Here is a 13,234-nt window from a genome sequence, read left to right on the forward strand (position 1 = left end):
TCTGTCCTAGGGGCAAGGAGAAAAGGAATGTCTTCACGTGGAGAATTGAACGACCAGAGCTGAAAGTAGTGGACACTATAACATATCTTGGGGTCAAAATCAACAACAATATAAATGAACGGTCCCAAATTAATTTCATCAGAGAACGACTTGAAAAACTAACAAATCAGGGGAGAGCGCTCCACCGGAGATATGACACCTACTCCATGCTACCGATCATCTCCTTTTATAAGCAAAAGGTTGTACCTATTTTGACCCATGGTGCTGTGACTTGCATAAACCTGTCATGGGCAGAATGGGGGAAGTTGGGGGCCTATTTCTGGTGAAAAATACTAAGGCTACCAAATTGCCTAAAAGTCGAAACAATGGGACATGAATTAAGGCTACAGTCTATGGCCTCGACAGTCTTATGGAAAACTATCTCCCTCTATCGCAAATGTCTTTTGGATTCACCGCCTATCCCATTTGAGATATTGGCAAATCAAGGAAACAACAAGCCAGAGAAAATTCTGTGTAACTGGAAAGAGAAATGTAAAGACCTATTACAACAAAACAGTATCCTAACAGAGACATTGAAAGATAATCCGGAAAAGGCCAAGAAACTGTTAGGCGAGAAGGATAGGATTTACACGGGCATGCATAAGGCTCAAAATATCTATTCCCATAACATTATATGGGAAAGGAAACAACGGAATCATCCCCCTCCGTATCACACAAGATTTCCATCATCCCAATATAGGAATCTATTGATGCGTTGCAGACTCAACTTATTGCCGTCAAGAGAAGTACAGTATTTAAGAAAACCGCTCACTATTCAAGAGACAGGCTGTCGCTTTTGTAGAAAATCTGAAATTTTAGAAAATGAGGCACCTGACACTTTCCTGTCCAAGATTCCAAATAATTAGTATTTATCTGAATAATCAATCGGCCCCTTTGGATGCAACAGTTGAGGAAGAATAGTGGGAACTTCTGACAGTCGATAAACTTGGACAGACTTTGAATGCCTTAAAATTGGTGGAACAAATCTGATTATCGGAGACCAAGGAGCAATCCTCTGAAGATACAGAGAACCTGGAATACTTTTAAAGAGGCTTAAGGGGCCAGATGATCTTGGAAATTGGAATTTCTCTTCTTTTTTATATATTAAAGGTTGAAAAATGTGTTCGACGAATATAAGAAAAAAAAAAGACTGGGGCCATTTTGACAAAAAGGGCACCCATGGGTGTCTTACTGCAGCTGCAATTTCAGCCCGCAATAAAAACGCACAATGGTAGGAAAAAGTAAACCACTACCACCAGCCATTAATTGTAGAAAGGGTAACATAAAAATGTTACATGAGAAACTAGACAAAGGGGATACAAAGTAACCCATCCAGCACCCTATGGATAGTGTGTGCTGGGTCTAGAAAGTTACAAAATGTAAGTAAAGTCAATTTTACTTCACTGCTATTGGAAACAGTAGTTTCACCAAGAGAAGGTATTTAAACCTTTGGGAAATCTAAGCGACTTCCCTGTGCCACTGCAATGAAGGTGCTGTGTGTCAAAATGTAAAGATGAAATGAAGAAAAACAGTCCAATTCACAGAAAAATACATGAGGGAGTGGGAAAAAGGTCTCATTCTCTCCAGGTTAGAAATGAAAAGTCCTAATGTGTTGGTCTCTAAGGTAGAAGGGAATTAGCATATTTGTGTGTGTGTTCATGTACTCAGACTTGTCGTCGTCTGGTTTGTGTGATGTTTTCCTTTGTCTTGTTGCTCTTGGCTTTTGTTTTCTTATTTTGTGGCATCTGTGAACTTTAACTTCTGGACAAGTAACCATTGTGCAATTTAGCATTGAACCAATTGTCTTTTAATATCGTAGTGGTGAGTGTATATTAATTTTAATTATGGCTCTGTAAAATGCTTCTGAATGTGTTGGTATTATTTGTAATTGCTGAATATTTGCATATTCATTTTCGTTATGTTTTGTGCTTCCCTTCACAGATCGCAAATGTAATCCAAGTTTGCTTAGCATTATCGGATACAACAGTACAAGCACTCCTCCAGGACAAAGTCAAGTTGTGCAGTGGTGGGATGCACAAGGAATTGTGGGATTGATTCTGTTTTTGATGTGTGTTCTGTACTCAAGGTGAGTGTATTTTCTGGGCATTTATATTTATACAAAGAAATATTTTCACGTTCTTTCATGTTTTGAAACCCGACTGGAGCAGAGAAACTAGTAATGAACGAGTACATCAAGAGAAAGTTATACTTTCCAAAATGGAAGGAGACTGCATGGTCACGCTGGATATTAATTATGCTTATTGTTGGGGAGGAATGACATTTTTGGGGGTTCTGCATTTTCGTTTTAAGGGACCCCTTCTCATTCTGCTTTTCCCCCTTTTTGGTTTTTAGTTTTTAAAATGTATTTTGGTACCTAGAGGGACGTCTGCTGAAGTCCCCTGTCACTATAAGTATTTTTTGGTAAATGATCCTGGGTGGCCTATATGTTTCTAGGACAGGGGGTGCCTTTTTAGTCACTTGTTTTGACCCTAGGCTGACTGAAACATCCTACTTTGACTTTATGAAGTAGGCAGTGGCATCTACTACTTGGTTTTGCATTCACCACAGGAGCAATCCTATTTACCACATTAGTGGCCCAATGGACCCTATAGTAGCCATTGGGGCACAACGTCCTACTATTTGCTGTTTTGTTTCTAGGGTCTTTTTTTGTTTAGGGCAACCATGAGGCACACCTAACATGGATATTGTGCACACTTGAACTCTTTGTGAGGCCATCCTTGCACCCTCACTAGTGGTTTAGACCAGTCCCTTGTTCCAAGTCCGTCATCACACGTTCTGTTGGAGTTCTCCTGAGCCTTTGGCAGTTTTTGGGACCATCGTAATTGGCTGGCTGGCAAAACCTTTGTTTAGGTCCTTGGTGTATAATGGAAAGCTGGCTTTGACCAGTGTGACAAATAACAGGGATTCTTCCCTTCTCCCCAAGGGGGAGCCCATTCTGCAAAACCCTCCCTATGGGTCGAGGAAAGTGGGACCTAACCAAGAGAGACTCCCCCTTTGGGGGCAAAGACTCCCATTCCTATGACGAACTCCCTAACCCAATTACAATTGCAGCATACATGGGACTGCCTGTAAAAGTAAATAAAGCAGCATCTTTATCTTTGGCTGAAGGCAATGCAAAAAGAAATCCAACTATGCAAGAAAAGGAAGTTGTCTCTTTAACAAGAGACACATATTTAACTGTGAGAGGGAGGAGAGAGCACTGTGTGCACGGGAAGCCCCCTGACATTACACCTTGTGTAGGTGGAGCAAAAGCAAGCCGCGGAGCCTGTGATTTGCAACGAGGTAGGGAACACCAGACGAGACGCAGGAGGCAGGGCGTATGCAAATGTGGGAAGTGCATTTTGAGGAAAGGGGGAACAAACTACCAGGTGGTGGCTTGACCACAAGAGTAGCGTGGTGGGCTGAAGGCCCGAAGAACGACACTGAGATCACCGTTACTGGAAGCACACGCAGCTTCCAATCGCCAGTACCCATACGGAGCAGGAAACCGATGAAGTACTGGGAAAGCGGGAGGCCACTGGGACAACGTTCTAGATCAGAAGAAACTTGTTCCAGTCCTAAAGACTTGAAAATAGAAATAAAAATGTGTAACTGAAAAATAACGAATAACCCAACAAAGGAGATGAAGGGAGCAACTTGTCCCACTCCACGTAACGAGATATCAAGCTGGAAACAAAGTAATAAGTGAAAAGCCTAGAAAAGATGGGCTTAAGCAACCCAGGTGGGAAACCAGTTCCCTGGGAGGAAGGGAAGAAACTACTTTCCAACAAGTGATCCCTTTACTAATGGAAGGAGATTGCGTAGTTGAGCTGGACATTAAGGATGCTTATTTTTGGGGTTCTGCATTCTCATTTTAAGTGACCCCAACTCTTTCTGCTTTACCCCCTTTTTGGTATTAGGTTTCCTTGAGCGGATTGTAGATCACCAGATCCAAGTAGATCAACTTATGTGTTGGGGAGTTTTACAAAGGAGTAGAGAAGACTCTGTCTTGGATGTACTGGTTTCCAATTCTTAGGTTTTGGCTGAACTACCCAAAAGGTTTGGTAGCAATGGCAGAGCAGCCAGGCTTAGTCTAGGAGGGAAAGGGACTGTAGGTAAGCACACAGTACTCTGAGCTTAAACATAAGTTGGTGTCAAAATGAAAGTACCCTGTTAATTCTAGAATGTTCTCTCTTCTTGTCACACAGCATTCGTACTTCAACTAATAGCCAAGTAAATAAATTGACACTAACAAGTGATGAGGCAACGCTGATAGAAGATGGTGTAAGCAGGAACGATGGATCTATGGATGATGGTGAAGAGGCCCACCGAGCTGTGGATAATGAGAAGGATGGTGTGACCTACAGCTATTCCTTCTTTCACTTCATGCTGTTCTTGGCATCACTTTACATCATGATGACCCTCACTAACTGGTACAGGTAAGTGTGTATATGCGTCTCTGTGTACTGGTCTATATAACACTTTCTGCCCCTGAATTCTAGGACGAAATCTGCATTTTAACTTTGTGTGTTCAAGGTAAAGTGTACTCATTAAAACCTTTTATGTAATGGTGCCAGATAAATGTCAAGTTGCCAGCATAAGTCATTTTCTCCCTGCTGTAAATAACAGTTCTCATGTGCACTCAGCACACAAGTTCTTACTCAACAAGAGTGATTTTACGGTCTAGTAGTGAGTGCCATTACGGATTTCTAAAATCAACCCCGAGGGGAAGAATTTAGGAGGCCACCCTAGTTAAGGTGAACACAGAGGCTCTTGAGTGTTTAGCCAAAAGCCAATCAAGGTATTGTGGGAGCGCAGTCCAGGCTTATTCGAGTGAGTGAGTGAGTGTACTCTAGGGCCTCGAAGAGTCCACACAGAATAACACACAATAATTTGGCTAAGACGGTTGTTTATTCTCACACAAAACAATACATCACAAATGTATACATTCACCATTAGGTTCACTTATAATGCATTGGTCAACAATTAGCTAGGTAAGTATTCCGATGCAGTTAAAATGAATAGAACCAGCACAACCACAATGCCCTTTCTCGTAAGAAGTCCAGCCTTAAGATGGTTGAGGCCTAGTGCCCAAAAGTCTTAATGCACGTTTCTCCAGCAAAGGTATTCTCTTAAAGGATGCAATGAGCTTGTGGTAGTGATTTTAAAGAGTTCAAAACTATTTAAAACTGGAATAAGTATTTGTTGAAAGACTGGTAAGTTCTGCTCTTCCTTCCAGTCCAGAGGCTAGCCTAGGGGTAGGATACTTGAACCAGGTAAGGGCTTTGCACCCAATATTATCCTACGGTTGGGGGTGGGGGGGCAGGAACAGTTATGTTTACTTAACCCCTGACTCCGATTCTCGCAGGTTCATTGATGGATAGTCTGTGGGTCGCTGGGGACACAATCCTCTGTCCTTAGTTCGGGTGAGTGTTACCCAGGGGTTGCAGGTTTGAGTGCTGCTTCTGGTCAGGTCGAATTTCAAGATGCAACACTATTTGATGAAGAATGCAGACTTTCACGATGCAGACCACTTAAGGACACTTCACAGGTTGTAAGAAGATGAGTTCCATCAACGGTCACCACTTGCAGGCCGCGAGAGACCATCTTTCAGGCACGCTCACAAAAGCAGCTCCAGTTCACCCTTCTTTTGATGCTAGGACGCTGACATTTCAGGAGATGACTTATGGTTATGGCACAAGCTGGTGACCACCAAAGTTTTGGGCTTGAACGTGGAACGGCACATATCTGGTGAGGTAGCCCATGAGGGGGCTGCCCTGTCCGCCGGGCAGTCCAGTGATACTTCGGAAGGCTCTTGGGGCATGCAACCTTTAGTAGGTATTAAGACTAGTTGGTCCCACTAGTCCAGGGGTCAAAGCACCAAAGACTGTAGTCTGAGATCTTGCAAAGGAGTAGGCCTTCACCGCGCCAGTCACTGGAGGGGATGCTGGTCCACTGCAGAAGTCGTCTTCTGGCTGTCAGCAGCTGCTCTTCTACGTTGGAGCCAAGAATCCTACGACTATCGGAAGAATGACTGCAGAAATCGTCCTCTTATCCAGATTTGGAGCTAGAAGCAAGTCCAAGCTCACCAATGGAAAGGATATGCCACATTCAAACAGGCAGGAGTTGTCCATTCAAGGACAACTACTGGTGTCGCATCCACCCAGCAGCAGACTCTGGCACCAAGGGATGTGGACTGACCAGACAGTCCCAGACCCCCCACCCCCTACTCCCGCCCCCCCCCCCCCCCCCCCTTGGGTTCACACACACAGGCTCACAATCTTGCTAAAGCAACAGCTTTCCTGGGCAGGCACATGACCTTCTATGGGATTTCCTGACCTGTTGGGGCAGGAAGAAGGGCAAACTACAATATGGTTAAAGGACAAGGGAAAAACCTCATGGCATGGCCATCTTTGGTTGCTAGTAAAAAATACTAAGTATCCCCACTGCACTACATTGTAGGGTGCTGTGTACCATTACCAAAATACAAGAATTGCCAAGAGAAACATAGTTTCTCAGTACTGACCGTCGGAGGGACTGGTCCGTCTCCCTCCATAACAATGAGCAAAAGGGAAGGGAAGGGAAGGGAGGCTGAAGGCTTACTTCCCTTCAAAAGGTCAGGACGGGTTAAAATATATGCAAAAAGAAGGGTGTCCCATTGAAATCAATGGAGGGAAAGGTGCAAAAAGAGAAACTTGAGTAAGTGCAGATTTTGAGCCATATGAGTGCTCCTCTTGAAATTAAATTAGAGATTTATTACGAGGAATGCTGGGAGAAGTGTTCAATTGGAAGCAAATTGGTGCCTTCTGAAGAGAGCTATATTGAGGAGGTTAGTGGGCTATGGTTTTATATTCTGGACATTTGTATGGTGCCTATACACAAAAGTGTTTCCAGGTGCCACAAGACAAGATGGGGGAGTTGGATCATGGGAATCATACAAGTAGAACAATAAAACTGTTCTATTGGCCTTGTGACAATCCTACCGTTCAAGTGCATGAACAAGGTGGTTAAGAGCATGGGGGGGTGGGCGGGTAAGGGAGAAGTGCAGGTGTTGAGTGCCCCTGAGGGTTGGGGTGGGGGAGAGTGCTGTACGGGCCAGGGCAGCAAGTGCCAGGGGGAAAGGAAAAGGAGTGCGAGTGCGGTGGACAGGGAGGACCAGGGTGGGCTAGTCTGGGAAAGGGAGGCTGAGGGCAAGTGCTGGCACGGGATGCCTGGGGGGGATCGAAGGGAGCGATCTGGCCCCCTGTATGACCCTGAAGGGACCAGGCCACAGTCACAGCAGCCGAGGGAGAGTTTTTCACGGGAGGGAGAAGGAAGAGGAGGAAAGGAAAGTCTTGGGATGTTTCGGAACTTAAGAAGATATGGCTCAAGTCTGAGGGGGAAAGGGGGAGGACTGTTCCAGAGCGAGGAGCCAGCCAAGGAAAGGGATCTACCTCCCTCTCTGCTTGGAGTAACGTTTGACCTGTACAGAGTTGGAGCCCGAGGACCGAAGGACTCTGGCTAGGTGGTATTTCGGGAGGGGAAGCTAGGTGTAGAGAAGTCCTAGGCGCCAGACAGCTTTGTGGATGATGCAAAGGGTCTTGAATTTGATCTTTGCGGTCAACGGGAGCCAGTGGAGAGCTTTTAGGGCTGGAGATATGCGGTCCCTGGGCTTGAGGTCAAGGATAAGTCTTGCAGTCCTATTCTGGATTAGTTGAAGAGGCGAAGGGAGGAAAGAGGCAGATTGAGGAAGAGGCTCTTGCAGTAGTCTAGCCTAGAGTTTACAAGGGCCCAGGAGATGTTGAGCTTCTGGGGAAAAGTGAGAAAAGGTTGAATGCCCCTTAGGTGCAGCTGAAAGTTGGACTTCTTGGCACGGTCCATGATATGTGAAGAGAAGGAGAGAGTAGTCAAAGATGATCCCATGGTTTTTCACCTCCCACGTGGGTGAGGGGAGGGGACTCGGAGAGTCTGGCCAGAGAGTTGGGGTGGGGGGGGACAAGGAGTAGGCATCCCAATGAGAAAGAGCTCAGTCTTACTGGTATTAAGGCAGAGATCATTGGTGGAGTGCCATGCCTGAATAACAGTCCGGTATGAGGAAGGAGGAGGAGATGGTAGAGGATGGCAGCTTGAAAGAGAACTGTGTGTTGTCTGGATAACACTGGAAATGAGGAGAGAAGGTGGAGATCAGGTGGGCCAGAGGGGCCAGGTAGTTTTTGAAGAGCCAAGCCGATAGGATAGAGCCCTGCGGGACGCCACAGGTAGAGAGTGAGGAGGAGGAAAGAAAAGAACCCATTTGCACTTGGGATGGTCTGTTTGAAAGGAAGGAGGTAAGCCATGCCAGTGCCCTGTCCGTTATGACTAGGGTATCATGGAGTCGGTTTGAGGATAGAGTGGTTGACTGTGTCAAAGACAGAAGAAAGATCGAGGAGAATCGGAACAGAGGGAGTGTTTGAGTCCAGATTAGAGGGTAGGTCTTCACAGGTGTTCAGGAGAACAGTTTCCCTGAAACCAAACTGGTGGTCATAGAGGCAACCAGCCACACTTCGGTGTGGAGTGTCAGTTGGGGGGAATGACCAGCTTCTCTGAGTTTGCCCAAAAAAGGGGTGATAGAGATAGGGTGATAGTTAGCCAGACAAGAGGGATCAGAGGGCTGCTTTTTTTTTAAAAGAGTCTGCACAAGAGAGTGTTTAAGGGGTTGAGGGAAGGAGCCTGTGGAAAATGTGGTTGCAAAGGTCCGCCAAGGCTGGAGCGAGAGAGTTGATGTTATCCTTGATGGTTCTGGAGGAGCAGGGGTGCACCTGTTTAGAGGAGACTTTCATAGTGCGAACAACTCTAGAGATCTCACCTGGTGCAATGGGAGAGGAGGAGAGTATGGAGGATTAGAAGGGGGGGCAAGGGAGGCGAGAGCGGTTGGGGAGGAAGCAGAGGACAGTATTTCCAGAGTTTTGGGAAGAGAAGTGTGCGGCTAGAGCAGAGGGCCTGGGAGGGAGGAGGAGATGGGAATGCTGTAGGATTGGCAAGTTCCTTGCAGATTTCAAAGAGTTCAGCCGTGTTGTTGGTGGCTCCAGAGATGTGAGCTTGGACACTCCTCATTTTGGAGCAGATGGCGAGACGATATTGCCTTTGGAGTAGGCGGCAGGCCAGTTTGTCAGAGGATGGGCTAGATGCCTTACACTTCCGCTCTGCAGCTTTGTACTTGTGTTTCAAAGCTGCCAAGTCGATGTCATACCAAGAGTTGCATTTGGAGGCAAGCTTCATGCAGATCCCCATGACGGGGCAAGGATGTCCAAGGTGTTAGAGAAGGCAGACTGAGTCGGAAGGATAGTCCAATGAAGGGGGGGGCAGGAGAGATGAAGGAGAAGGCAAATGCAACGACTGATGCACGTTTCATCGGTCGAATGACGGAAAAGGAGACTGGCAGTGCAGGCAGAGGCATCATCAGGGGGCAGGGGAGGCAGAGAGGAGAGAGTGTTCAAACCAGGAGAGAGGGGTGGCAAAAGGGTTGAGGAGCGGGATGACTGTTGAGATGAGAGCATCCAAGGTGTGCCTGGCAGAGTGGGTAGGGCCAGAGGGAAGGATAATGAAGGAAAGAGTATCGCTGAGGTCGCGAAAAAGAACAGTAGACGCATCAGGAGAGTCAAGATGGATGTTAATGTCCCCAAGGAAGATCAGTTTGGGGGAGGAGGCAAGAATAGAGAAGCAACAGTCTGCCCATTCTGAGAGGAAGCGGGAGATCGGCCCGGGGGTGGGGGGGGGGCGAGAATAAGAGAGAAGTTGGGCGAGACGGAAAGCCTGCAGACTAGGCTTTCAAAGGATGAGTATGTTTGAGTGGGGATAATGGAGGCAGGAATCCACTCGGGGAAGATCAGAGCCACTCCACCTCCAGACTGGGAGGGCCGGGAATTGGACATGATGTTGTAGCCCTCCGGGAAAGTGTCAAAAGCAGTGAGCTGGCCTTGAACAACGTCAAGGCCTTCAAGGAGGTGACTGATGTCAGAGGAGTGTTTGATAGCAGAGAAAGAATTAAGAGTAGTTAGGTGAAGCTGGTTGCCCCCTTTAAGGGTGGGGCACAGGGATGGGATGCCACCACTGGGGGAGTGGAGAGAATGGATGGAGGGGGTAGTAGGAGAGGGTGGAATTTGAAGACTGATGGAAGACCCCTATCAGGAAGGCAGAGCTTGGGCTGGGAGCCCTTGGTCATGATAGTGCCATGTGATGGACATTAATGGTGCATTTGGACGATGCAAAGTGAGCCAAGAGCACTTCCCATCTGGTGACACCAGTAATGGGTGATGGGGAGAGGACAGAGACCGTATGGGGAGTCCATAGGTCAGAAGAAGGAACAGCAAAGAGAATATCAGTGATAGTCTGTCTGGAGTAAACATTGATGTATGTGTCTGCAATGGCAAACAAGGGTTGGAGCTAAGGAGTGACTTTTTTAGTTTATTCCTTCCAGACTATGTGAGAGAGGGAGGATAGGTGATGGAGAAGCAGTTTGAAAAGATAGGGGAGACTGAGAGCACTACCGGGCAGACAAGGGGGGGGGGGGATTAGAGGCTAGCAGGGGACAGGGTCAGATGCACTATGCAATATCTCACCAGGCGAACAGTCAGACAAAATAAATGATCACGCTGGAGATGTACAGATATTTACAGATTGGAAAGCGCACCTAAATTAGAATTTTGTAGAGAACCCTAAAAAGCATTACAAAATGGTGGATGTACAGTTGGAAGCGCACATACATAAGACTTTTGCAGAGTACTAAAAAGCAGCAGAAGATGGTGGATGCATAGATGGAAAGCACGCATATATTCGAATTTACAACAAAGTATTAAGATCGAATGTCATCAGACAAGGCATTCAAGTGCAGCACAGGTTGGTGGTTGCGTAGAGTAAGAGGCGCAGCTAATATCGATTTTCAAACAGGAGCTAGAATGTATGGACACACGTAGGGTATAGCACAGCAAGAAAAAACAATGCTGATAGTGGAGAATGACAGTGGAGAGGCTAGAGTAGAAATGTTTAACAAACAAGGTGCTAAAATGCAGTAAAAGATGGACCGCTTTAAAGGTACACTTCGACTCCATTTTCAAAGCAAGGAACTGTACTGAAATTGAGAGACAGTCTGTGTTTTGAAGAATGTACAGCAAGAGGAACATTTCAAGGATGTGGTAGTGCGGTACAGGTGCTAAGTGGACCAAGGCAGGCTGACAGTCATCAGAGCACAAGGCAAAAGTGAGTACTTATGGGTGGAGGTCTGCGTGACACGTGCTGTAGTAGAGGAGCGAGTTCTGAAGGACGCTGTCCAGAGGGTAAGCAGCGCGTAAGATGGATAAGTTAGTGGGAGGCAGCTGCAGTGCTGCATGGTAGGAGAGTTGAGAGGGTGAGGCGAGTTGGGCAAAGCAAGCTCCAGTGGAGCCGTGGTTGAAAGGGCAGATGAGGGCAAAGTGTTTGTGAGGCACTCTTGCCATTAAGGGGAGGCTGCTTACCCAGTGTGAGAGTGAGCAATGTCGCAAGTCATCAAAGTTTCACCGGGATGACGGAGTAATCGGAGGGGGCTCCCACAGCCTGCCAGGCCCGAACAGGGCGGCCTCTGCCCTCAGCAGTGACCCTTGGAAGGGGCCAGCGTTCGCCTTTCGGCTCCTGGGCCGCCTTCTGCTGGCTTCTAGGCCGCCTTCTGATTTGTGCTGGGGATTTGCTCTATCAACGCGATGGGAGTTAGGCAGGAACAAGCCTCAGTGCTCCTTGAGGTTGCCGTCGGCCATGTTGGAAAAGTCCCGATAACGAGAGCGGATGAAGACACCAGGCCCACAGGCCTTCTTGCAGGTACTTGCTGGTCAAAGGGCTGGAAATAATGATTATCTTGCGATGGGAGGCAAGGAGGTTGGGGAAGGTAAAATCCCATACCATCTGGGGATAAGAATTGTGAACAGCTAGTGGGAGAGATGGTGTCGCAAGGCCTGAGGACATGGGAGGAGAACAGGAAAAACCTGCTAGCCAGAGAGACCAGAGGCTCTGACGGGCCAGGTTGATCCTGGCAGACTTAAGAGGAGCGAGTATTGTACAATCTCACTGAGGTACAGGGTCGCTACAACAGTGTTAGCAAGCAGGGGAGTTACCCAGGTACCAGGAATCTAGAACAGGGAGGTGGTCAGCTGACGGGGAACTCTACAACCCTATGCCTGAAACCAGGAATTGATGTAGTATCCCTGTGGGAGACTACACAATCCTTGTCCTCTTGGTATTAGGTAACCCACCTATTGGTATAGGTCTGTACTACAAAAGTTGGTAGTTTGACTGAGCTGCCAGACTTATCTCAAGAGGGATAAATGTGAGCTGTAGGGCTGTAGCATCGAAATCCACAAATACAAGTATCCAAATAACACTTCCACTCAATGTTTTCTAGTAAAATAATTATTTTTTTATCAAATTTATTGATTTTACAAAATTGTTCCCTTCTCTTTGTTTACTTTTCCTTTATAGTGTGCAGTTTTCTTCTTTAAGGCATTCTGCTAGGGCAGCTTCCAAGATCTTCGCCGCTGTAAAATAATTATTTATTTACTAGTCAGTTTTAAATAAGTATTCTTTAAAAAGGGCAATGTGCAACAATAAAAATATACTTCAAAATACTTTCACAGAATAAAGGCAAAGAAAGTAGATAATCTTTAGAGCTGCTTCATACACACTTCCTACACCCCTTGGTGACATCACGAACTAGGACAGTATTAGCATTTATATATCACGTTTGTAATTCTGAGGTTGGTTGAAAATGAAAGTTAAGGGAAGTAAAAAGTTTAACGGGTTCTCGGAGAATGTGAGCACGTTTACATCTCCCAATGAAGTCTAGATAAAAACCTTTTCCAGCAATATTAGTTCAAAACTAATGTATCACCTATGAGGGACAGTAAGAATCAAAGTCAATTGGTTAGAAAAGTTTGCAGGGAGCTAGGACCGCCAAAGTCGATTTGAAACAAAGTCTATGGAGCTGAGGCACTTCTTAGATAGCAAAAAGTCTTTCACAAAGTTAGAGAGTTTGTTGTCAAAAATCACTGTTGGGCCACAAGCTGTTAGACTTGTGAAAGTTAGAGCCAAGATCAACTCTAGAAAAGCAGCTACTGCAAATCTCGACTGAGAAAAGCAAGCTACAGACCTTAGTCAGAACAGTACCTTAAGTTAGAAGAAGAGGATCCAGGTGGCTTCTGTCCTGGTTGCAGAC

At 46.3% G+C, this 13,234-nt stretch overlaps 1 protein-coding gene across 1 annotated transcript in view; it reads left to right on the forward strand.

The window, feature by feature from the left end:
• SERINC1 (serine incorporator 1) overlaps window positions 1–13,234 on the forward strand; it is a 311,310-nt gene that overhangs the window by 245,197 nt on the left and 52,879 nt on the right. Inside the window, exons 8-9 of the mRNA XM_069606597.1 lie at window positions 1,981–2,125; window positions 4,248–4,478. Coding sequence (XP_069462698.1) covers window positions 1,981–2,125; window positions 4,248–4,478 — 376 coding nt within the window. The remainder of the gene's footprint in view (window positions 1–1,980; window positions 2,126–4,247; window positions 4,479–13,234) is intronic.

The sequence above is a fragment of the Ambystoma mexicanum genome, chromosome 4p (genome assembly GCF_040938575.1).
Source record: "Ambystoma mexicanum isolate Mex_15411 chromosome 4p, UKY_AmexF1_1, whole genome shotgun sequence".
In the NCBI taxonomy this organism is placed as follows: domain Eukaryota; kingdom Metazoa; phylum Chordata; class Amphibia; order Caudata; family Ambystomatidae; genus Ambystoma; species Ambystoma mexicanum.